This window comes from Littorina saxatilis, linkage group LG2 (assembly GCF_037325665.1).
Source record: "Littorina saxatilis isolate snail1 linkage group LG2, US_GU_Lsax_2.0, whole genome shotgun sequence".
NCBI lineage: Eukaryota > Metazoa > Mollusca > Gastropoda > Littorinimorpha > Littorinidae > Littorina > Littorina saxatilis.
Window position 1 is genome coordinate 72,524,678 of NC_090246.1, and position 24,829 is coordinate 72,549,506.

Below are 24,829 nucleotides of genomic sequence, written 5' to 3' on the forward strand. Positions count from 1 at the left end.
AAATGTGTGCGACACAATTCTGCAAAATAGCTTACACTGTCGGCATCTGTGGCAGTGACTTTCAAAATGCTGGTGGCTGCGGGGAAGTTCTCATTGATGGTAGCATTGTACAAGTTCCGGCTGAACACTGGGATGTTGGGATTGCGAGCGACATAGACTGTGGCTTCCACCCGTGCCTCGTTTACTGGGCTTCCCCTGTCACGGGCCTGTACTCGAAGCTGTAAGAAGAAGGTGTAAATGTGTGAATAAAACTGCAACTAACATTCAAAACGTTCCCTCGGTTTCTTTGGGTGCTAGTGCGCGTGTGTGTGCGTGTGCATGTGTGTGTGTGTGTGCCTGTCTGTATTGGCGTGTGACTGTCTGAAATTGTGTATGTGTCTGTCTGTCTGTGTGTGTGTGTGTGTGTGTGTGTGCGTGCGTGTCTGCCTGTCTTCGTGTTCCTGTGTATGCCAAAGGTGCAAAGAACAAACAAACTTGAGAATATCATGTTGCATACGTGCATGCTCATGTGCACACGCACGAATGTTCATATGTGTATGTCTGTTCGTGCAGAAAAGATGAGAGAACTAACCATGTAAACATTAACACCACGGTCGATCACCAGATTCTTCTTGGCGCTGAGTCCTCCAGTGGTAGGGTTGATGTAGAAGTACTCCAGTGCAGACCCTGGCTGGCTGCCTGCGGCCGTTAGGGAGTACTGCAGCTCCCCTGCCTCACCCTACGTCATGAAGAAAGATGCATGGTGTCAGCTTTCAATAAATAAGTTGTTAGTCATTCCTAACATTGAGACATGTATGTGTCTGTCACACGATCAGTATGCGGTTTTCTTGTACAGTGGAACCCCCCCTTTTAAGACCCCCCAATTTAAGACCGTGAGTCCCCCCCCCCTTTTAAGACCCCCCAATTTAAGACCGTGAGTCCCCCCCTTTTAAGACCCCCCAATTTAAGACCGTGAGTCCCCCCCTTTTAAGACCCCCCAATTTCAGACCGTGAGTCCCTCCCTTTTAAGACCACCTTTTCTTATACTTTCTGTTCATAGCCTTGGTAAATTTAGCCCCATTTTAAGACTCCCTCTTTTTTAAGACCTGATTTTCACAGATTTGTTTTGGGGGGTGGTGGGGGGGGGGGCTTAAAAGGAGGGTTCTTCTGTATGACAGTGGGTTTATGTGAGCTTTTTCTTTTTCTTCCTTTCAGTTTCTGGTCAAATTTCACCAAGTACTGAGCTACAATTAAAAATCAGGTATTCAATACCCGAAACTCAAGTTCAGTTGATCAAATACTTAAGCACAAGCATAAACAAATGATGAATATGAAATATGTCAGGGCACCTGCCCCCTAGAGCTCACAACAAACAGAACCCTTGGCAGAAAGCAACAGACACTCACGAAAGTTGATGAATTATAAAAGAAAAGCTCACACTTTCAAGGGCGACATATATCTAACAGCAAAAAGTTGTTGCATTGAATTCAGCTGAGAAAAAACCTTCTCAACACCACACGACCTACTTTGACTTAGCTTTCGTATTACCAACAATGCAATATGACACAAATCCGCTTCCTGGAAGACTTGAGCGTTTGCAGTTTCAGAAGACTTGCTGTGCTAACTTTGCTACAACTTTTTAAATCGACAGAATTACTTCCCATGTGATAGAAGACTGCGAAAATCTATCCGGAAGGCAAAAGGTTAATCAAAAGACCAATTGAAAACAAAAATAAAACTCACATTATCTGGATCAACAGCCGTGACTGTACCAAAGACTTCACCCAATGTCTGACTCTCTGAGATGTTGAAAATAAAGGAGCCACGGAACTGAGGAGCAGTAGGGTTGCGGTTCACAGTCACATACACAAACGCATATGCTCTTTCTGTTGGATCGGAGATCCTGTAGCCTGCAATGCGGATCTGAAAACAAAGAGAAGCAGATAGAAAAAAAAATATAACCTTCTTCTCTTCTAAACCATCAGCTTTTCCTTACATTTTAGATTTATGTGAGAATGAATGCCACTAGTTATTTCTATTTTTCTTACCAAACACGGATCATTTCATTACAGAATGAAGCACACACAGACATGAGAAACTTTGACCATGTGAGCTAGAATATGAAACTGTTATGCTGTCAAAGACTCAGAAAAACGTGAAAGTCGTGACTGTTTTATAAAAGTGTAACAATTGCTTTTTTAAACAATCTGCCACTAATAACTCAAAAATCCAATTGAAAAAAAAGTACATTTAAACAAAAAATATATATCGGAGTGAAGACAAAATCATCATCAATTGTAACAAAAAGAACACGCCCACCACCACCAAGCAACAATTCACCGAGCAAACAAAGAGACAAATGAACGCAGAACAAAGGACTGACTGTGTAGAAAACGGTATTCAGCTGATCCTCAGTCAGGTTCTTCTTGAGGAAGACTTCCCCAGTGCTGTTATTGATCTGGAAGTAGTCTGGCGCTTGCCCGTCACCCTCTATCACGTAGGCCAGTGGTTGCTGTGGACATGGCAAGGAAATCACAGTGACCATCAACAGTTTTCATTAATTTATTAATTCTAACAGCGGCACGTAGCTGTTTGAACTCCACTTCAGACTGCAGCAGCTTGTTCTAAGATCGTTATTTCCCATACCACATTGTGACTGATTTAAAATATCAGATATAATTTCCTATAGCAGACGGTGATAAATATCAAACATTATTTCCTATACCACAGCGTGACTTCAAATAAGTATTAGATATTTAGATTTCATCACATATTTTATTCCTGCATGCAGAGAGCAAATCATACCTCATTTTTTTTTTCCACAAAATTCATGTTTCAGGAGAAATGTATTGACACAAAGATGAAGGAATCGCACCATTACCAAACCAATTCACTATATGGTACTTATAGGCATTTCACTTTAGAAGCACAGCAAAAAAGTTTGAGTCTGAAGATAATCAAAGCCACGCAAACACACAAAAATGCACATAAACATGCACACAAACATACTCTCTCTCTCTTCTCTCTCTCTCTCTCTCTCTCTCTCTCTCTCTCTCTCTCTCTCTCTCTCTCTCTCTCTCTCTCTCTCTCTCTCTCTCTCTCTCTCTCTCTCTCTCTCTCCTATCATTTAGGTGACATACGTTCAGTGGGTCTATGGCCCTCATAGTGGTGATAAGATCGCTCTTGGGATGGGTTTCGGGCAGGTTGACGTCAATGCGATCTGGGTTGAAGCGGATGGGTTGGGTGGCCTCAATGGTGAAAACTATGTTGGTTGTGTCGTTCAACTGTGGGATGCCATTGTCGCTGACTATCACCGTGAACTGTTGAACATTTTTAATTGAAGGATTGTATGAGCACATATCATTATGCAGGAAACAGAACATGTGTGTACAAGCATATAGGCCAATTCAGATACAGACACACAAATGTACAGAAGCACATGCTTACAAATGCTATTAGATGTATACAAACAAATGCAGACTCTCTTAAAACACACACACACACAGGCTCTCTCACACACACACATACACTCAGGATTACACATACACAACCACACACACAAACGCCAAGACACATATGCACACAGGTATAGACTCTCTGAGACACACAGACACAGACAATTAGTTTCCCTCTCTCACAGACACATACACATAGAGACAAACAGAGAGAGAGAGAGACACACTTACTTCCCAACGCCTCTGAGCAATATCCTCCACAGAGCGCACAAGGTAAATGTCTGCAATGTTGTCCCTGTTCCTGATGTTGAAGACTGTTTTCACTGAATCTTCCACAATCCTGTACGTCAGCTGACCATTTCGGGTGTTCTGTTGAGATACAAACAAACATAAATCGATTAGGTACTGTGTCTTGACATAAAAAAAATTCTCTTGAATTAATAGGTGTTCTATTAAGGGGAGGTGGGCCAGTGCACTACCTTTTTTTTAATTTTGAATGTTTTATTGTGTCTGAATGTTATTTTATGAAAGAAATGAACAAATGGTGACAAAGAATAGTCACTTTTTGTATTTTCGGTTGCTGGTTTTTGTTTTACGGGACAAAAACAGTCAAAATACAGACAAAAGTGGAGTACAGGAGATACACGGATTTTCATCAGATGTGATTGTCACACTTCTAATTATTGTTTTATTTTATCCTTCTGGGTATGCTCTAGGGGATTACGAAGCAGATCTTGTTTATTATATTTATATTTGGAGTTAGGAACACTTCTTTGTTACAACTGTCAAACTTTAGGGTAACGCTTGCGAAATTATTTTTTAAAATAATCTGGATATGACTATAATAAAATTTCAGCAAAATCCCTTCGTAATCCCCCAGAATGTTATATTCTGCACAAACTACAAAAGAAAATATTGCTCTAGCTAAATTACAGCCAGAGAAATCGCGTAACCCAAGACGTAACCGTAGGCAAAATGGCTGAACTGAGAAAAACGACATTGAAGATTGAACACCACAGAAACACTATTGAAACAGACACACAAGGACAAAACTGTGTTATGAATGAACAGCTTAGTTTATTTGAATTGCAAACTACTTAGCCTTTAGCACGCCAGCAGAGACTTTATGCGTACATCCCTTCTTTCCCTCTGTCAACCAGCATGGGGATACTGCCCCAGCGCTAAACGTGTATCAATGACCCGATTCTTGTTTGTATTTGCATGCAAGAATAACGGTATTTTTAACGGTAACTTACTTGAGCCAGAACGAGACTTATTTCCTTCCGTTATCTCGTCGATTTGTTGGTTTCCTCGAAGTTTTCTGCTTTTGTTTTTACATCGATACAGTACTTTCAACTTTGGTGCTTCGACAAGCAAGATGGAGGATGATGAGTTTGAAACTTTCGTTTGAGTTGTTTTTTGACAACAAATCGTACGTGGAATCTGAACGATTTACTGAGGAAGCTCTTCGCAATGAACTGTGTATCGCGGTGAAGAAAATGACACAGTTCGTCAAGACAGTGACGGAATTTACGAAAGTGCAGATTGATACAAACAGTTGCTGATCCAGTTTCGTTTGGGAAATGGCAGGCCCAGCAAACATTACCGATAATCTGACTGATGTTGGATACTTTCTCCTGTTTTTGTTTTTTTGCGTAGCAAATGCTCAACTTGCTTGTCGAGGAGATACTGCACAGAAACTGACTCAAATTCAGCGCAAAGCAAGCCAAAGCCGAGACGTAAAAAGTGTGCTGCATGGCGTGTTCGGAAATGGCGACTTGTGGATCTGCGTGGAGATCAAAGCTTTCCTCTGTATCGGAAACACCGACAGAATCCAAACTTTGGCCTAGTACCAGCGGAACTACTTGTTGTTGCTAACCGAACTAATAAAGACATTGTCCTCTTTCTTATTTCGAGCCATTGTTATCGTATCAAAGGTTGTTTCTCAAGGAAAAATTCGCTTTCGGTTGTCACCGATCGTTTGATGTGTAACCAGGATGTTGTAAAACCGAGTGAACTTCGGGTGTTCCCGTCATGGCCGAGAGTCTCTTCGGTAGTTTCCGTATGCAAAATTCGTAAGCTGAGCATGCGCACTCACAAAGTAAACTGGTTCCCGATTTCGGTTTATGAAACGAACCAATGGATGTCGAGTACCTTCCAAATAAGGACATTTCCGTTCGATTACGATTGCTGCCTTTGCAACGGACAAGTGGCTGAGTGAATGGAACATTCATCAAAACACTGAGGTCATGTTATAGGTCAAGAGCTGCTGCGCAGTTTCGTATGTCGTGAATGCACTGTTTTGCTGAGGACAAAGCCGTAACTAGCCTTTGAAATGAGACATTTTTTGGCGGGGGAATATCGACTACAGAAGACAATCAATGCCACACATGTTCACATTTTGTCTTTATTGACAGATAAATAGGACACTTTTGACAAAAACACCGACACACATGGATGATAGGTATGTTATGGAAACATAATCTGCTAAAATACCCAAAACAGTGTTTTGAACGATTTGGTCAATTTTGCACTGGCCCACCTGCCCTTAAGCAAGTACCCATGAAAACTGACAGATTCAGTGCCACTGAAAAATGAAAAGAGTCTCTTTTACTTTTACTTTTTTAATTCAAACTTTTCATTCGCAAACATGTGCAGAAACACATTCATACATACTGAATGAAAAGATGAACAAAAAATCAAGACATGTGTGAGGGAATAGCCTTGCAGCCCACGTAATAATATTCAGTGTGCGTGCGCGTGTTTGAGTGACTTCATTGGTACGCATGCACTTGACGCCATCTTTTATGTGACGTAATTTACGACGCACGATGCTAGTTTTTAGAACAGCTTAGCACTGACGCTTCAAGCAGACGTGACTTTGTAGCAGACGACCAGCTGCTAATCTGTTAGTATCGATGTGCGGGAGTTGTTTGATAAAATGATAAGTTTCTTTAGGATAATAGTCACTTACGGACATGGTTGTTTAACGACGGTTAGCGGAAAATAGAGTAGTATAAATTGAAGAAGAACCGGATTATTTGCCGGAAGTAAGTGATTCTGGGTCAGAGTTCACTGTAGCGCATGATTATGCGAAATAGTCCAAAGATTTGAGGTCTATATAATGTTTTGGATTTCGCGGGTGCGGCACTCTTTGTTAATCGGGAGTCACCTAATCTTAACTTCAAACTCTTTGTTAATCGGGAGTCAGTAATTGTAACCAGACTTTTTGTTAATCGGAAGTCTTACCTAATCAAATTCTTTGTTAACCGGGAAAAAGAAACCTTAGCCGACTTCTTTGTTAAACGGAAGCCGGCCTTCATTACTAACCGTAAGGATTTAATTGTTTAGATCTGTTGTTTAATCATTCTTTGTGAACTAGGAACCTTGCAGTCTACACTAAATAGCTCCTTGTCAATCGGGAGTTCTGTTATAACGCTTGTATAAATTCCTTGCCAATCGGGAATCTGATAGTATCTCATGCACTAAATAGCTCCTTGTCAATCGGGAGTTTTGTTATAACGTTTGTATAAATTCCTTGTCAATCGGGAATCTGATAGTGATAGTATCTCATGCACTAAATAGCTCCTTGTTAATCGGGAGTTCTGTTATAAAGACTTTAAGTCTGAATAAGTTCCTTGTCAATCGGGAACCTGATAATCACCCCCCTTGTTTAAATGACAGTCAGCGACAGTACTGAGACACGACAGAAATAGTTGTGAAGTGACGAGTCTGCGTGAAAGTGACGATGTTTTGATTTCATGCACTTGTAGAATAAAAATGATGTTTTAAACTGTACAACCACGGTGTGGGCTACATTCGTTGCAAGAGAGAGGCCGTTGGCCGTGTGATAGCTGAAAACTAGAGTCTACTGCATCGGGGATAAGAGAGGGAAACGGGAAATATTCTTACACTCAAAACAAAACACAACGCGAGGTCAAACAACATCACGAGTAAATAAGAAACATCCCGCACAATCCCCTGGCAGCCCCCGGTTTTAATCAAATCTGCCACATTAAATGGTGCCGTGACCAGGATTTTAACAAAGTTAGTAGATCTAGTCGAAGTAAATTTAACGGTAGCCCAGATAGCCCAGACCGTGGTTGAAAAAAAAAAAAAAGTGAAAAAAAAGAGAGGAAACGCCTCCAACTGTGTTTGTTTTCGAAGGACGTCGAAAAACAAGGTAAGAAAGAAACATTTTTTCATTGTATTTGCTACATTGTTGCTATACGTGTGTACGATGATTTGAAGCGGGATTGTTGCTATTTTGTATGACGTAGGTTCAGACAGGATTTGAAATGTGTTGGCTTATTATGAAATAAGTTCTGTTACATTCCCATTTATGAAGTTGATATAGTTCATGTTAGTGGAAGTTCGGCGAAGGTTTCGCAAAGATTGAATTGTTTTGGACAAAAGAAAGATGGGTATTTTGTCAAGACTAGGGCAAGTCGTGAGCGCTCTCTCACCAAGTTTTCTTACGGCTAAGGGTTCGATGGCAAGGAGAGAAGAAAGAGAAATAGAAATGGAAGACAGTTACCTTCGGGGAGGTCAGACTAGGTGGTCAGAAACACCACGAAGATATAGGTATCCATCACAATATCCAGAGAATGAACAGAAAGGCGAAACGTACATGTCTTTTGACTCGGGGTACGATGTTGAGCGCGAACAGGCCGAGAACGGTCATGCGCATGCTTATGCAGGTCGGGGTCAAGGGTCAGCCAATCATAGGGTAGATGAGGGAACACGTCGCCCAGGTCTATTCATAGAGAGGGAAAAACCCTACCAACATGCCAGCAGGAAATCGATTCAGGCTGATAAGTACGATGGTACCTCAATTGATTTGAATGACTACCTAGAACATTTTGATGGGGTGTCGACTTGGAATGAGTGGACAGAAGAAGAAAAGGGGATTCAATTGTCGTTGAGTCTTAGAGGGGCTGCTCAGCAGGTGTTGGGGTATTTGCAACAGGAAGAAAAGAGAGATTTCGTTGCGTTGACCAGCGCGCTGGCAAAGAGGTTCAGTCCTAAAGAGAGAGTGATGTCGTACAGGTGCGAGTTTCGCAACAGAAGACGTAGAAATCAGGAAACAGTTGAGGAGTATGGGTTTGCACTCTGTCGCTTGGCTACCAGGGCTTATAGGGACATGGAAACTGGGGCAAGGGAACTCATACTGATAGAACAGTTCATTGGTGGATTGTCGGAAGAGGCTCTCAGAGAGAGGGTGCAGTTCGGACACCCCAGTACCCTAGACGAAGCAGTGTCGCTAGCCGGGGAATACGTAGCTTTCAAGAATAACGGGTTTCCCGAAAAGACGTTGAAAAAGCCCGAGGACGCTGGGTCAGCGATCCGATACGTAGGAGGAGGGGATCATGGAAAGAAAGAGGAAAACGCAAACGAAGAAGACATGAGTAGAAAAGTGGACATGTTAGAAAAGAAAATAGAGGAGTTGTCGAGAGGCAGGGCACGGAAGCCCGAGACCGGTAGCTGTTTTGTTTGCGGTGATCCCCAACATTTCGCTCGTCAGTGTCCTAGAAAGAAGGAAAGACAAGGGGGATGGGTACAGCCAAGGGGGAACGCTCAGTCAGCGCCGTTAAACTAGATGGGGTTGCGTTCGAGGCCAAGAACACAGCCCACCGTGAAGACGCAAAGGCCAATCAAGGTAGTAAAGAACAACCACCCGTGAGAGTAAGCATAGCTGCAGGCGCCTGTTGGCTAATACCGGTCGAAGTGGGCATGCAAAAGATAGAGATGTTGGTCGATACAGGGGCAGGCATGACTATTCTCTCGGCGGAAGTTTTCGAAGCAATGGGAGATAGGAGACCCAAGCTTAACCCAGTTAGCAATCGTTTGAGCATGGCAAACGGCGATCCTTTGGGAGTTCAGGGAAAAGGCCGATTCTCTATGAGCATCGATGGGCAAAAGTTCAGAACCCAGATGGTAGTGGGAGAGATCAAAGGTGCTCAGGGCATACTGGGGATGGATTTTCTGAAAAAGAATGTTACCTCTCTTGATTTTGGTAAGGGTACCTTGCATATTCACGGCCGGGCGGTGCAGATGATCAGTGAAGCGAGTCAGACGTGCGCTAGGGTTAAGGTCACGGAATCAGTGAACATACCCCCCAATAGCGAAAGGTTGGTCAGGGCCATGGTAACGGGAGATTGGACAGGAAAACGGGAGGGACTCATAGAACCCCTACGTCAGGCTAACAAGCACCCGGGTATGGAGGTGCCTAGGGCGATGGTATCTGTCGGGAGCGAGGGAATTTACGTTCCGATTTCGAACTTTTCTGAACATGAGATGCATCTAGAAGGGGGAATGATGGTAGCCTCTATTCAAGCAGTAGAGCAGGTGGAAAACAGGAGAATTGAGAAAAAGAGTCACGATAGTCGGGGAGAGAAAGATGGTGTGGGGCTATCAGCGCCATTGACAGACATGATGGGAAAGGTAGACAGGGGAGTGAGCGCCCCAACCAAAGAAAAGTTACTGGGTTTAGTGAGTGAGTTTCGAGAAGTCTTTTACGAGACCACAGGGCAGTTAGGACGGTCCGGAAGGACCAAGCACGAAATCAATGTGGAAGGAAACAGACCAGTCAAAATCCCCCCTCGTAGACCCCCCATAGCGCAGAGAGAGGTGATCGAGGAAGAGGTGAGAAAAATGTGTGAAGCGGATGTGATAGAGCCAAGTGAAAGCCCTTGGGCTGCCCCCGTGGTTCTAGTGAAGAAGAAAGACGGTAGCGTACGTTTCTGTGTTGATTTCAGAAAGCTCAATGCGTTGACAAAGAAGGACGCTTATCCTCTGCCTAGAATAGACGAGTCACTCGATCTCTTGGCGGGTAGCAAATGGTTTTCTACCTTAGACATGGCACAGGGCTATTTCCAAGTTGAAATGAAGGATAGTGACAAGGAAAAGACAGCTTTCAGTACGCATGTGGGTCATTACCAATTCAAGGTGTTGCCTTTTGGGTTGTGCAACAGCTGTTCGACCTTTCAGAGACTCATGGAGTTGACGCTCCAAGGAGTGGGTTTCGACAGGGTGTTGGTATACGTGGATGACATAGTGGTTATGGGAAAGAGCGAAGAAGACCACCTGGAAAATCTGAGGAGGGTATTTCAGAGGTTCCAGGGGGCGAACTTGAGGTTGAAGGCTGCTAAGTGTCAGTTGTATCAAAAGGAAGTGTCCTTTCTCGGGCATGTGATCTCTGAAGAAGGGATAAAGTGTGACGAAGCAAAGATAGAGGCAGTCAGAGATTGGCCTACTCCCACTACGGTGACGGAGGTTAGAAGTTTCTTGGGGCTAGCCTCGTATTACAGGAAGTTCATTAGAGACTTTGCCGACAAGGCAGTGCCTCTCACGAGTTTGACCAAGAAGCGAGCTATCTTTGTATGGGGTGACGACTGCCAGAGGGCATTCGAGCAGCTTAAGGAAGCGTTGATCATGGCCCCAGTGTTGGCTTATCCTCGTAGAGAGGGAACGTTTGTGTTAGACACCGACGCATCGGGATGGTCAGTGGGAGCAGTGCTTAGCCAGGTACAGGATGGGGAAGAGAAGGTGATTGCCTATGCTAGCAAAACTCTATGTCCCAGTAGGCGTAGGTACTGCGTCACGTATCGTGAGCTATACGCAGTGGTCACGTTCGTGAAACACTTTCGCCATTACTTGGCAGGGAGGAAATTCCTCGTACGAACCGACCACAGTTCATTACGGTGGCTTAGGAATTTCAAGAACCCAGAGGGTATGGTCGCCAGATGGATAGCTACGCTAGACTCATATGATTTTGACATGGAATATCGCAAAGGCACACTACATGGCAATTCAGACGCAATGTCACGCAAGCCTTATCGTGCATGCAAAAGAGACAACTGTTCAGAGTGCGTAGGCGAGAGCACGCATGTGCACGTAGTGAAACAAGATGCAAAAGAGGGAGAAAGCGGGTCAAACGCCGCAACCCCTGCCGAGGTTGTTCAAAGAACAGGCATAGACGGAAATCAGGTTACTCAGAGTAAATCTGCCCAGCATGAAGCAAGGGACGTAACTGGGGTATTCGTCGCAGAAAAAGGACGTGAGGAATCGCCTCCCGTTAAACACCAAATGGTTACTCGCTCTCAACATAAAACAGGGGAAGGAAAGGAAAAGCGGGATGGTCAGGGAAGCTCTCAGAGTAAATCTGCTTCGTGGGACGAGGATGAGTTTGTTTTGGCACCTAGCGAGTTTTGCCTTCCACCTGGGTACTTTGTGGGCACAGGGGAATCTCTAGAGAAGAGTCTAGGAGAAGGTTCGTGTCCGCAGGGTGACGTTTCTGTTCACTCGGAAGGGGAAGCAGGAACGGGGGTAGCTACGGGTACTATCGGGTCGCCTGAGGGGTCCCGAACCCATAGTGAGGTACCCGGCACACATGATCTCGTGAGAGAGATTGAGTCCGGGGAGGGCGCCTACTCCGCTGCGGCGGACGGGGCAGCCGAGAGAAGTGAGTCAGATCATTTGGAATGTTTAGAGGGGCTACGAAGCGATTGGTCCGATAGTTGGACAACGGAGGAGATAAGACAGTGGTAAACAGAAGACCCGGTGACGCGGGTGGTCATCGAGTTGATCAATAGCGGAGTTGAAAGGCCACGCGGGAATGAGGCATCTCAGTATAGTCAGGCGGTCAAGTCGTTGTTGAACTTGTGGGATAACTTGAGGGTGATAGAGGGAATACTTTACCGACGGATTGCGGCCGTGGGTACTGGTGAACCTCGCACGGTGCTAGTAGCACCTTCAGCAGTGCGTTACCGCATTATGAAAATGACACATGACGTTAGATCGTCTAGTCATTTTGGACGTGACAAAACGTTGTCTAGAGTCAAACAAGTGGCCTATTGGCCAGGGATGAATAGTGATGTTGCGAGATGGTGTGCGGAATGCATCCCTTGCGCGAGAAAGAAACCTGGTCCTGGGAGGGGGAAAGAACCATTACAACACGTAAACGTGGGATCCCCTATGGACAAAATAGCCATTGATATTGTAGGCCCTTTGCCGATGAGCAATCACGGTAACGAGTATATCATGGTAGTGACAGACTACTTTACCAAGTGGGTGGAGGCCTACCCCCTAGAGAATCATACGGCACAGACAGTGGCCGATAAGCTGGTCACAGAGTTCATAAGCCGGTTTGGCATTCCTAATTCCATCCATACAGACCAGGGGAGGGAATTTGAGAGTGTGCTGTTTGGATGCATGTGTGACTTACTGGACATTGACAAGACAAGGACTACGCCTTACCGACCGCAAAGCGACGGACTCGTAGAAAGGTTTAACCAGACGTTACAGCAGCTGTTAGCCATCTTGGTTAATGAGCAACGGAGTGACTGGGACGATCACATACCTTTCGTTCTTATGGCCTATAGGGCTTCCCAGCAGCACGGTCCACAAAGTGTTCCCCTAACCTGCTAATGTTTGGGCGTGAGGTCACTCTTCCTATCGGGATGGTCGTGGGTCCGGCCCCGGGGGAAACGAAGAGGGATTGCCCTAGCCAATATGTGGAGTGGTTACGGGAAGGGTTGGAGCGGGCTTTTGAGTTCGTTCGAGAGAACGTGAAGAGTAGCGCCAGTAGGCAGAAAAAGTCCTATGATAGGAACTGTAAAAGAAGGAACTATGAAGTAGGGTCCCTGGTGTGGAGGTGGTACCCCCCCAAGGCCAATCAGAAGTTAGGCACCGGGTGGACGGGTCCCTACCAGGTTATGGCGGTGAAGGGTTACAGTTCCGTGCTCTTGCAGTATAAAGAGGGGTGTCCCTCTGTGTGGGTGCATAAGGATGACCTTAAACAGTACAGAGGAGTAGAGAAGGCCTAGGGATTAAGGGGCAAGGGGGTGGATTTCATAATAACCTGCTAACCCGCTAACCTGATACCCTGCCAACTGGTTGAAAGAAGAAGAAGATGCCTGCTAACCACCCCGCTGTCTAACTACAAAGAACATTAGTCGCATAACGTCATTGGCTCCCGGTGGATGGGTAATGCGACACCCTCCCCTGCAAAACCGGTGTCACAGCAAGTCCGTAACCTTCTGTGGGTCAGCAATGCAGCCATCATCACTCACCTCTAACCTTCTGTGGGTCATCAACGCCACCATCATCACTCACCTCTAACCTTCTGTGGGTCATCAATGCAGCCATCATCACTCACCTCTAACCTTCTGTGGGTCAGCAATGCCGCTATCATCACTCACCTCTAACCTTCTGTGGGTCAGCAATGCCGCTATCATCACTCACCTCTAACCTTCTGTGGGTCAGCAATGCAGCCATCATCACTCACCTCTAACCTTCTGTGGGTCATCAACGCCACCATCATCACTCACCTCTAACCTTCTGTGGGTCATCAATGCCGCCATCATCACTCACCTCTAACCTTCTGTGGGTCAGCAATGCCGCCATCATCACTCACCTCTAACCTTCTGTGGGTCAGCAATGCCGCCATCATCACTCACCTCTAACCTTCTGTGGGTCAGCAATGCCGCTATCATCACTCACCTCTAACCTTCTGTGGGTCAGCAATGCCGCCATCATCACTCACCTCTAACCTTCTGTGGGTCAGCAATGCCGCTATCATCACTCACCTCTAACCTTCTGTGGGTCAGCAATGCAGCCATCAGCACTCACCTCTAACCTTCTGTGGGTCAGCAATGCCGCCATCATCACTCACCTTTAACCTTCTGTGGGTCAGCAATGCCGCTATCATCACTCACCTCTAACCTTCTGTGGGTCCGCAATGCAGCCATCATCACTCACCTCTAACCTTCTGTGGGTCAGCAATGCAGCCATCATCACTCACCTCTAACCTTCTGTGGGTCATCAATGCCGCCGTCATCACACACCTCTAACCTTCTGTGGGTCGTCGACTTCGCCATGCATTCGGCGAACTGAGAAGTTATAACATTTACGAGTTTCGATACTTTTGACCGGCCAGCACGGACAATAATGCATTTAGCTTTAGCGCTGGCCAGGTTAGATAGCTTGTGGTTGAAGTCAGTTCAACCAAAGAGACAATAATTATCGCATGGATAATGATAAGTTTGCCCGAGGACATTTCGAGGGCACTAGTAAGAAATATTTAGTATGTATTCGAGATGATCTCTTGCAATTTTATTCAAGTAATTGTTGTTAACAAAATGACATTGAATTTGAGTGGTGGGGATTGTGAGGGAATAGCCTTGCAGCCCACGTAATAATATTCAGTGTGCGTGCGCGTGTTTGAGTGACTTCATTGGTACGCATGCACTTGACGCCATCTTTTATGTGACGTAATTTACGACGCACGATGCTAGCTTTTAGAACAGCTTAGCACTGACGCTTCCAGCAGACGTGACTTTGTTGCAGACGACCAGCTGCTAATCTGTTAGTATCGATGTGCGGGAGTTGTTTGATAAAATGATAAGTTTCTTTAGGATAATAGTCCCTTACGGACATGGTTGTTTAACGACGGTTAGCGGAAAGTAGAGTAGTATAAATTGAAGAAGAACCGGATTATTTGCCGGAAGTTAGTGATTCAGGGTCAGAGTTCACTGTAGCGCATGATTATGCGAAATAGTCCAAAGATTTGAGGTCTATATAATGTTTTGGATTTCGCGGGTGCGGCACTCTTTGTTAATCGGGAGTCACCTAATCTTAACTTCAAACTCTTTGTTAATCGGGAGTCAGTAATTGTAACCAGACTTTTTGTTAATCGGAAGTCTTACCTAATCAAATTCTTTGTTAACCGGGAAAAAGAAACCTTAGCCGACTTCTTTGTTAAACGGAAGCCGGCCTTCATTACTAACCGTAAGGATTTAATTGTTTAGATCTGTTGTTTAATCATTCTTTGTGAACTAGGAACCTTGCAGTCTACACTAAATAGCTCCTTGTCAATCGGGAGTTCTGTTATAACGCTTGTATAAATTCCTTGCCAATCGGGAATCTGATAGTATCTCATGCACTAAATAGCTCCTTGTCAATCGGGAGTTTTGTTATAACGTTTGTATAAATTCCTTGTCAATCGGGAATCTGATAGTGATAGTATCTCATGCACTAAATAGCTCCTTGTTAATCGGGAGTTCTGTTATAAAGACTTTAAGTCTGAATAAGTTCCTTGTCAATCGGGAACCTGATAATCACCCCCCTTGTTTAAATGACAGTCAGCGACAGTACTGAGACACGACAGAAATAGTTGTGAAGTGACGAGTCTGCGTGAAAGTGACGATGTTTTGATTTCATGCACTTGTAGAATAAAAATGATGTTTTAAACTGTACAACCACGGTGTGGGCTACATTCGTTGCAAGAGAGAGGCCGTTGGCCGTGTGATAGCTGAAAACTAGAGTCTACTGCATCGGGGATAAGAGAGGGAAACGGGAAATATTCTTACACTCAAAACAAAACACAACGCGAGGTCAAACAACATCACGAGTAAATAAGAAACATCCCGCACAATCCCCTGGCAGCCCCCGGTTTTAATCAAATCTGCCACACATGAATAAGACATGCAAGCTCATAATTCCAATACATACCATGGAATAAGCTCATTAGATCAAAATAGCACCTAGAAGCTAAGGCAAAATACATTTATGACAAAAAAGGGACTCTCAGACTCATGTGCTCAAAACTGACACCACCTCTATCTGATCATAGATGTGTATCGACAGGATCATCTGATGCAGTGACGGGACAAGTGGGGTAGACAGGCATGGGAATTGAAAAAAGTAAAAAAGACTGAAAATGTAATAGGGGGGTCCGGAATGTGTTTTCCCCAAAGAAGCCAAATGGTGCAATTTTGTGTCATCTGAGCTCCAAGTTTGCCATTAAATTCAGTTTTTCAAACCATTTTTGCCTCCCCCATTTATTTTTTTCGGCGGACACTTTTGTTTTTTCGGCGGAACAAACAAAATGCCTGGTAGAGTCATGAGAAAAAGAAGACATTCCAGCATTCTAATCTTAAACTATCATCTCTATCCGATGCAGCGACGGGGACAATTGGGGTAGAGTCATGAGAAAAAGAAGACATTCCAGGATTCAAATCTTACTGGATCGTCTCTATCTTGTGCGGTGACAGAGACAATGGTGAAGCCCACGGCAGTCTTGTCGCCCACCACACGATTGTACGGGTTGCCTCCAGGGAACTGCGGCGGTGTATTGCGGGTGACGGTGATAACCATCGGCACTGTTGCCGACCTTGGACTGGTGCCACTGTCCGTCGCTGTTATGTAAAGCTGCAATGAGAAATATGTCAGTGTGAAACTGGCCAACACAAAAGGAAGTACAGTGGAACCTCCCTTTTAAGACTAAGTTCTCTCTTTTAAGACATTGTTTTCTTAGATTTACTTTTCAATACCTCTGTAAATTTACCCCCATTTTAAGACTCCCTCCTTTTTAAGACCTGATTTTCTCAGATGTGTGGAGGTCTTAAAAGGGGTGTTCCACTGTTGCTGTTAAATTATGTAGATGAATGAATCAAAGACCTCTGACTTCAACAGTCTTGAGACATAATAGTTTGTATGTCTCCCGGTGAGTATGCAAACAAAAAGGAAGTTAAAACAGGTGCACATACAGGCATAGACCCGGAACAGACACTCTTGTGCAAACACACAGAGACACACAAACGTCTTATTTTCAACGCATCGATGCATGGGTGGGATATATTTCTTACAGTGTAGGAGTTTGGTTTGGCTTGGTCGTTAGACACCCGTTGGGAGATTGTGACCCTTCCGTTGAGGGGGTCGATGGTGAAGTACTCCCTAGGGTTGCGAGAATCTCCAAGGCTGTACGTTACTCTATTCTCGGGATCCTGAAAGCATAAGAGACAGTTATTTCCCTGTGATGTCAGAATGAGGTACATGAAATCTTTTGGCTCAGAGCTCTTTTGTGCATCTTATTAACATGAGCCATCGGCAGATCAATTAGCAGTGGAAGACTTATTGAGCTCACAAATTTAATGAAAACATGTGCTAAGCTGGTAATAAACACACATACACGCGCGCACACATGCATGCACACACTCACACATTCACAAAGATAGGCAAAAAGATACTGAAATTGTTGCACATACCCTCATGTAAATTAAGTTGGTTGTACACACACACACACACGAACATCCCCTAAAGTGATCTCCATACCTGAACATCCGAATCCGTGGCAGTGACTGCACCAACAAACGTGCCTGCCGGATCGTAGTCAAAGATGCTACCAGAGTACTGGCTGAGACCAAACGATGGGGAGTAGCTGTTGCGCTCCACAGTGATAACGATTGTCTCAGATACCACATCATTGGGTACTGAAGAGTCGTACGCTTCGACAATGATCTGGAATGAGAAAAACACACACTCTGAAATCAAACTTAACACAAACTCTCATTTACAAAACACACACGCACACAAACACACAAAAAAACCAGTTGTTGAGGTACATTGTGACACTAAGAAAACTAATAGCTCAATACAGCAGAACCCCCCTTTCAATTAAATGTGAGAAAATTAGGTCTGAAAAAGGAGGGAGTCTTAACATGAGGGTCCATTTACACAGAGGTTATGAACAGGAAATCTGGGAGGGGGGGGGGGGGGGGGTATTAAAAGGGAGCAAATCTTAAAAGGTAGGTTCCACTGTAAAAGGCTTGTCAAAAGTTAAAACCAAGTAAACAAACAACAACAAATGATGGTAGTACATACGTAGTATTTCTGTGGACGCTCTGTGTCCCCTGAGAGTGACGAAGTTAGAATGAGACCGCCTGACGTTGCATCCACAGAGAAGTAGTTGCCAGCATTTCCAATGAACCGAGCATTGTAGGTCATCGTGCCCTTAAAAATAGTTTAAAATATGGATCATGATATGACACAACTCAATAATGACAAACTTCAAACAAATAATACGTATTTCGAACTGACAACATTGAAATACGCATGCATACACGCACAAACATGCTCTCACACACATGGCCACACGTACACACACACATAAACTAACACACACAAAACACACACACACAGGCAAGCATGCACACACAATTACTCCTGTAAACATGCACTAAAAAATGTTCATCTCTGCAGAGGTAACTTCTTGAGGAGACAAAATCAACTTACCTTGAGGTTTTGGTCCGTTGCCAGGACATTCAAGATGGGAGTGGTGCTGACAAGACGATCCAAACGGACAGTAGACACGTAAGGTGTTCTTTGGAACTCAGGAGAAAACTTGACGTGGTTGACATTGATCCTGATTCTGGCGTCATCTGTCTTTGCTGATGGTGCACGATCGTCAGTCACACGTGCGTTAAATTCAAAGAAATTCTCTGAGCTTAACAGCGGTCTGAGCAGGATGATGGAGCCATCGTAATTGACATAGAACGTCCGCAAAATGTCCGAGTCGGTGCTGAGGGAGAAGAAGCGCAGTGGGTCCTGAAAGTACAAATCAGACATGTGTCTCGAGTCTGACAAATTCACCTGATTGCAAGAATACACAACTGTGCAATCTTGTGTCCAAGCCGGTGTGTCTGCGTACATGTGTTTGATGGACCAAATGACTAACTAAGCAAATGACTGGGGGCAGCACATATTCAAACTGAAACTTTACAATTTCACTTTCAGCTCACAAACCAACAAAAATCATAAACATGCACACAAAAAAACAGGAAAAAAAGCACATGCTTCTCTATCGATAAATCAAACTCAAGGGCAATCAATGTGTGTAACAGCTTACACACACACACACACACACACACACACACACAGACACACACACACACACATGCACACACACACACACGTACATTATCCTGATCAGATGCTGTGAGATTGTAGAATATTTCTCCAGACGGGAAGTCATCATCTAGTGTGATGGTGATGTCATTTGGTATGAACCTGGGGCCATTCACATTTCTTCTGACATCAATGGTCAAATCTCCTTCCACAAAGTTGTTGGGGTAGGCGGTGTCCCACGTACGAATACGCACCTACACACAGACAAACACAGCAATCAAATTCTGTCATGCATACAGATGATAAGATAAGGACAAGGATAAGATTCCATATAGTCCTGTGAGGTTACCCAGATTAAATGCAGAGCTATTTGGCCAGTCATGTCGAACTGAGCAAGTGCATGTATTTATCAGCAGCTGCAGTTAACAAAATTGACAAGATGACTGGTCAATTGCTGGCGTAATTAGGAGAAGATGAGGGTGCTTCTCCCCCTTTCCCCTAGCTAATTCCTTGGAGAAACATAGTTGTAGAAAAGAAGCACACACAAACACATAAATACACACAGAGGCAGGCATCGACAGACAGACACTGACATACACAGACACAGAAAGAGCAAAAACTGAAAACTGTTAACTCCGATTTACACACTGTTACCTGCTGCCCTTCAAACCCCTGTGTGTCCTCTGCTGTCGTTTGTACATTACACACACTCGCAAAACACAGCATAAGTACTAGCAGCAGAAAGAGATCAGAAAAGACAAAGAAAAGTTAAGGTGGCTCTTCAGCAAGAAAGACAAAGAACTCACAGTGTATCTAGTAGTACCGGCTGGGTCAAGAGCGGGTGACCGTTTGACCGTGACATCACAGGTGTTGGGGTCCACTTGGAAGAACAGGGAGGCTGGGTACAGTCCCACCATCTCACAGTACATCTGACCCTGAAATATCATGTGAACATTTTTGAGTTGCTGCGCAATTTGCTTTTCTTCTCTGAACAGTTTGTTTACTTATTCTGTGCATCAATTATATTGACAAAAAATTTGATTAACTGAAAGAAGTGACTACTGTGCAGTTAAGGAAGGTGTCTTTCAAACAATTCTGTGTTGAACATCATGTGTCCCTAAACTGCACCGTATTTCAAAATACAGCAATTTAAGAATAGACACTGTAATGCTTAATAGACACTGTAATATAATGCTTATCAACAACACTAGAGCAAAACACTATCCCTCCCATAGACACTCATTTTGCCTTTTTTGCACACACAGAGAGACAAATTTCTAACTGCACTCAAGCACACACACTCCTGTGAGCACACACACACACACACAGACACACACCTGTCTGTCAGCATCAGTAGCCGTCGTGTCGAAGACCAGAGTTCCTGGTATGCTACGCTCGTTAATAGTAAGGTTGCCTGGCAAGTTGAACGTAGGTGGGAAAAGATCACGTGGCACGTTCACAGTTACAGTCACTCTTGTCTGCTTTGGTGGCTTTCCGTCATCAGAAATCAGGATTGTCACCTACAGGAAAGAAACAAACAAGCATTTAAAGAAAACTTACTTACACATCATAACAGACTGCAACAACTGTTGCATGGCACTCACTCTTGCATGCATGCACATACACACAAATTCACACATACATTGTTAACATAGCACCTGATGTGCTTGAAGGACAGCCTTCCCCCCCCCCCCCCCCCCCCCTCCCCCCCTACCAACCACTTTCTGATTGTGACCTCCACATGTGTTATACACACCATCACCTTGAGATTTCATTCTGGTTTTGACATCAACAATGAACCATACATCCTATCTGACACACACCATCACCTTGAGATTTCATTCTGGTTTTGACATCAACAATGAACCATAAATCGTATCTGATACACACCATCACCTTGAGATTTCATTCTGGTTTTGACATCAACAATGAACCATACATCCTATCTGACACACACACAAAATGACAAAAGCATACAAAGAGGTACACTGGCATACCTGGTAGGGGTTGGTGTTATCAGGATCCAGTGTCAGTCTCTTGGCGATGGTCAGTACACAGGTACGACGGTCCACTCTGAAGTACTCCTTTGCTTTGTCATTTTGCTCAATTTCACAGGTAAGAACATTCTGAAATAATACAGTATTTTTCTTTAGCCCCGCATGTGTATCATTTGCCAAGCAATACAGGCCAATTTCTGAAATGTTTCCCTTTATTTAGAATTCTGCTGGCGCAGTTCTAATAAACATCCATGGAATTAAAAAGTTTTTTTAAGTCGCTGAACGTTGCTTATCACGGTTGTCTTTCCTTGCAAGCGCTTAAATGCTTTTCATGAGGTCATTAAGGGTTCACAAGACACAAACACAGAGTGTGAGCAGAACTACTGCTATTTCTCTGCTGCATGTCCAGCTACTTCTGCTTTTTTTCTTTTTTTTTCAACCCTATATAGGCATCTTCTCTTCGAAAGTAAATGCGTCTTTCCATTTGACATTTGTTTAAGAGAAAGCCATAGACACTCACGCTGTCACGATCCGTAGCGTTGAGGTAGTACGACCAGGTGTTGGGGTCTGTGTCCTCTGGCACAGTCAGTGTCACTGAGTTGGCATTTGGTCCGTTGATGTTTCTGTTGACCGTGATGATAAGGTCCGCGTAACCAGGAATGTTGGGGTACGCTGTGTCATAGGCCTTGATGCGAACCTGCCCGAGAGTAACAACAGCTTTTTAGATCTCTCTTTGTATGTAGTGCCAGAAAAGACAGCAGCCAACAATCCTGTAACAGCACTGAGACCAAAGTAGTGTTTTACTATGATATTCGCTGCCAAAAGGCTACCACTGACTAATTTTGCTAAATGGTAATGCAGGCTTGTCAAAAGATGAACAATGCAAACACACACAAACGCTTGCACAAACATACACACTGAGACATATACATTAATAAACAACAGAGAACAAATTGACTGTTGAAAGTTTTGAAAATTTGACACCCTAAAATCTCAAAGCTTAGTCTTTGAGGCATTAATTCCTTCACTGCCAGGGGGGGTTTGACACTCTCTGTGCCGAGGAATAAACTAGTAATGTACCCTTATTATGTTGTTGTTGATGTTGTTTCTCCTTAGTTTGATGAAGGATCTTTACCAAACTTCACAGAAATGTGAAGGCTGGGGCAATGAAGGGGTTAATTTTGAGGCACAACATGTATCTGTCTCACAGCCCTACCAAAAAGATGATAAAAAAAATGACCTTGGGAGACTACACTCACCCTGTATGTGTCTGACTTGAGACTGTCGTTCCTCAAATCCTGACTGATGGTGATGTCGCCCGTGTCTGGATTAATACCGAAGAAGGACTGAGCTGGGTAGTAGCCAACAATCTCATACCTCAACTGGCCCTGTGAAGAAAAACAGAGGTCAAGATTCCTGCACCTAATTGTAACAGATGCTGATAGTGTAGAGAATGAGGGGATGGGGGCTTTCAAAACAGGTTGCAATGACTGACCCAATTTCTTTAGCAGCCACAAACTTACTAACATATTTTTCAGACATGCACACAGATATAAGAGTTTACTCATTAATGCACATACACTGGACCCCCCCCCCCTCCCCCCCCCCCTTTTAAGACCCTCCCTTTTAAGACTCTCTTTTCTCAGAATTTCTATTCACAGAATTTGTAAATTTACCCCCATTTTAAGACTCCCTCCTTTTAGATCAAATTACCAAAGGGTTGTAAGCACTCTAAATGCATATCACACACACACACACACACACACACACACACACACACACACACACACGCACACACACACACACATTATCCTGATCAGATACCTGATTTTCCCAGACTGTTTGCGGTCTTAAAAGGGGGGTTCCACTGTAACACAATGGTCTAACTCCTTATCTGATGGTCGCTGGGCAGTAAACAGCAGTCTTTAATGTTTTTTGTTTTTTCTTGTGATGACTAAGGTTCGGCAAAGATAATACATTCCTCGTTAGATCCCTCTCCCCTTTCCTGACACCAAAAACACAGAATCAGTCTCTGTCTATTATCACCTCAGAGTAAGGACCTAAAAACCTTTGTTCAAACTTACTTATCATTACTTTTAGGCTATGTGAGATGTGCAGTTATATTTTGACAAAATAACATCAGAGTCTCTTGAACAAAACTCATGACATACAGTGACAGAAGGACTCTTGGTGGCAGTGGCTCTGATGATAAAGGTGTTGACGGGATCAGTCTCATCCACTGTGGCTGTGTAGGGTCCAAGATTGAAAGTCGGAGCATTCTCACGGTCCACGTTGATCGTCACTGTTGTGGTATCAACTTTTGGTGTTGGGTAGCCGTTGTCTGTCACGCTGACGGTACACTGTTGACACCAACCAAAAGGAAAATAAATGAATGCACAGAGAAATACTACTTCTACTATTACTGCTACTAAAGTAACTCCTGAAACTCTTTCTTCTTACTTCCAATCCAATGCAATGCAATCCAATGCAATGCAAAACTACTTTATTATTCCACGCAAACATGTTGAGTAAAACAAAAAGTGGGTGAAGTCAAGAAGACAGTAGCTAACGACAAAGAGAGAAGGAAAGATAGGAACCAACAGGCAGAAGGATACCCAAACAGTGAAGAAGAGTTGAGACATGAACAGGAGAGAGTGTGAAAGAAGAAGGATAAACCAACAAGAAAGAAAGCTTTAAAAATAGAGAGGACAGAAGGGAAGAGACAGAAAAAAGATTCACAAACACATACATGCGCACAAACACACAGGCAAATGGAAAAGCTATGATGCAGACCCTGTATTGGGTGAGCGTGATGGAATCCTGGGAGCTGACGACAGTCATCAATCCAGTGAAGGGGTTGATGTAAAACAGACGCTGGCAGTCCGCATCTCCCGTCAGGCTGTATATCAGCTGGTCCTACAACATAAAGGGTTAACGGCATCTAGAGCCAGGGGTATGCATAACAATGTGTATCAAACTACAGGCAATTAACACAACACACATCAAACAAGCACACACTCACAAACAATTGTGACCCTCCACCACGGAATGAGTCGCATCTCACCTTTGCATGATTTTCATATGTTTACATTTTCCTAAAGAGTTTTTTATGCTCTATCCAGTGGTGAAAACCGATTTAGAAAAGAGCGAAAACTGTTTGAGTTATAAGCCTGTGACTAAGGTGACCCTCACACTGTTACCTGACACTCCCCGGACTTATATTAAGCCTAGCGCAGAACCGCGCGAGGTGACATGCGACTCATTTCGTGGTGGAGGGTCACAATTCTGCATGCACGTACACACAATTATGTATGCATGCACTCAGACACACACACACACACGCACACACACACTAAAACATTTTTGTTGCCTGAATGGTTGTTATGAAATATAATATATTACCGGAGCCTATACACAGCAGTTCTAGACATTATCATCATCATCATCATCATCATTCATGATTCATACCCCATCTCCATCAGTAGCTGTGACATTGACGATGGGATCCCCAGGTTGTGTGGTCACATCGATGTTGCCAGTGTAAGGTCCTGTAAGGATTGGTGGGTTCACGTTGCGCAACATGTTGACTGTCAGCCTCAGCTGTCCAACGTAGGTGGGGAAGGCATCGTCGAATGCTTCGATCAGTAGCTGTAATTCAAACAGACGCAGAGACATGAAAGACTGCGAGAAGGCTGTTAAGTCTATCTGAGG

General features: G+C 44.1%; 1 protein-coding gene across 1 annotated transcript in view; it reads right to left on the reverse strand.

Moving 5' to 3' along the window:
- Positions 1–24,829, reverse strand: part of LOC138959676 (uncharacterized) — a 204,976-nt gene that overhangs the window by 23,400 nt on the left and 156,747 nt on the right. Inside the window, exons 147-166 of the mRNA XM_070331253.1 lie at positions 24,587–24,766; positions 23,912–24,034; positions 23,290–23,478; positions 22,378–22,506; positions 21,639–21,815; positions 21,119–21,247; positions 20,459–20,641; positions 19,928–20,056; positions 19,193–19,375; positions 18,510–18,821; positions 18,099–18,227; positions 17,550–17,735; positions 17,084–17,221; positions 16,461–16,646; positions 3,666–3,803; positions 3,120–3,299; positions 2,363–2,491; positions 1,723–1,902; positions 572–718; positions 36–218 (exon numbers count right to left, since the gene is read on the reverse strand). Coding sequence (XP_070187354.1) covers positions 36–218; positions 572–718; positions 1,723–1,902; positions 2,363–2,491; positions 3,120–3,299; positions 3,666–3,803; positions 16,461–16,646; positions 17,084–17,221; positions 17,550–17,735; positions 18,099–18,227; positions 18,510–18,821; positions 19,193–19,375; positions 19,928–20,056; positions 20,459–20,641; positions 21,119–21,247; positions 21,639–21,815; positions 22,378–22,506; positions 23,290–23,478; positions 23,912–24,034; positions 24,587–24,766 — 3,330 coding nt within the window. The remainder of the gene's footprint in view (positions 1–35; positions 219–571; positions 719–1,722; positions 1,903–2,362; positions 2,492–3,119; positions 3,300–3,665; positions 3,804–16,460; positions 16,647–17,083; positions 17,222–17,549; positions 17,736–18,098; positions 18,228–18,509; positions 18,822–19,192; positions 19,376–19,927; positions 20,057–20,458; positions 20,642–21,118; positions 21,248–21,638; positions 21,816–22,377; positions 22,507–23,289; positions 23,479–23,911; positions 24,035–24,586; positions 24,767–24,829) is intronic.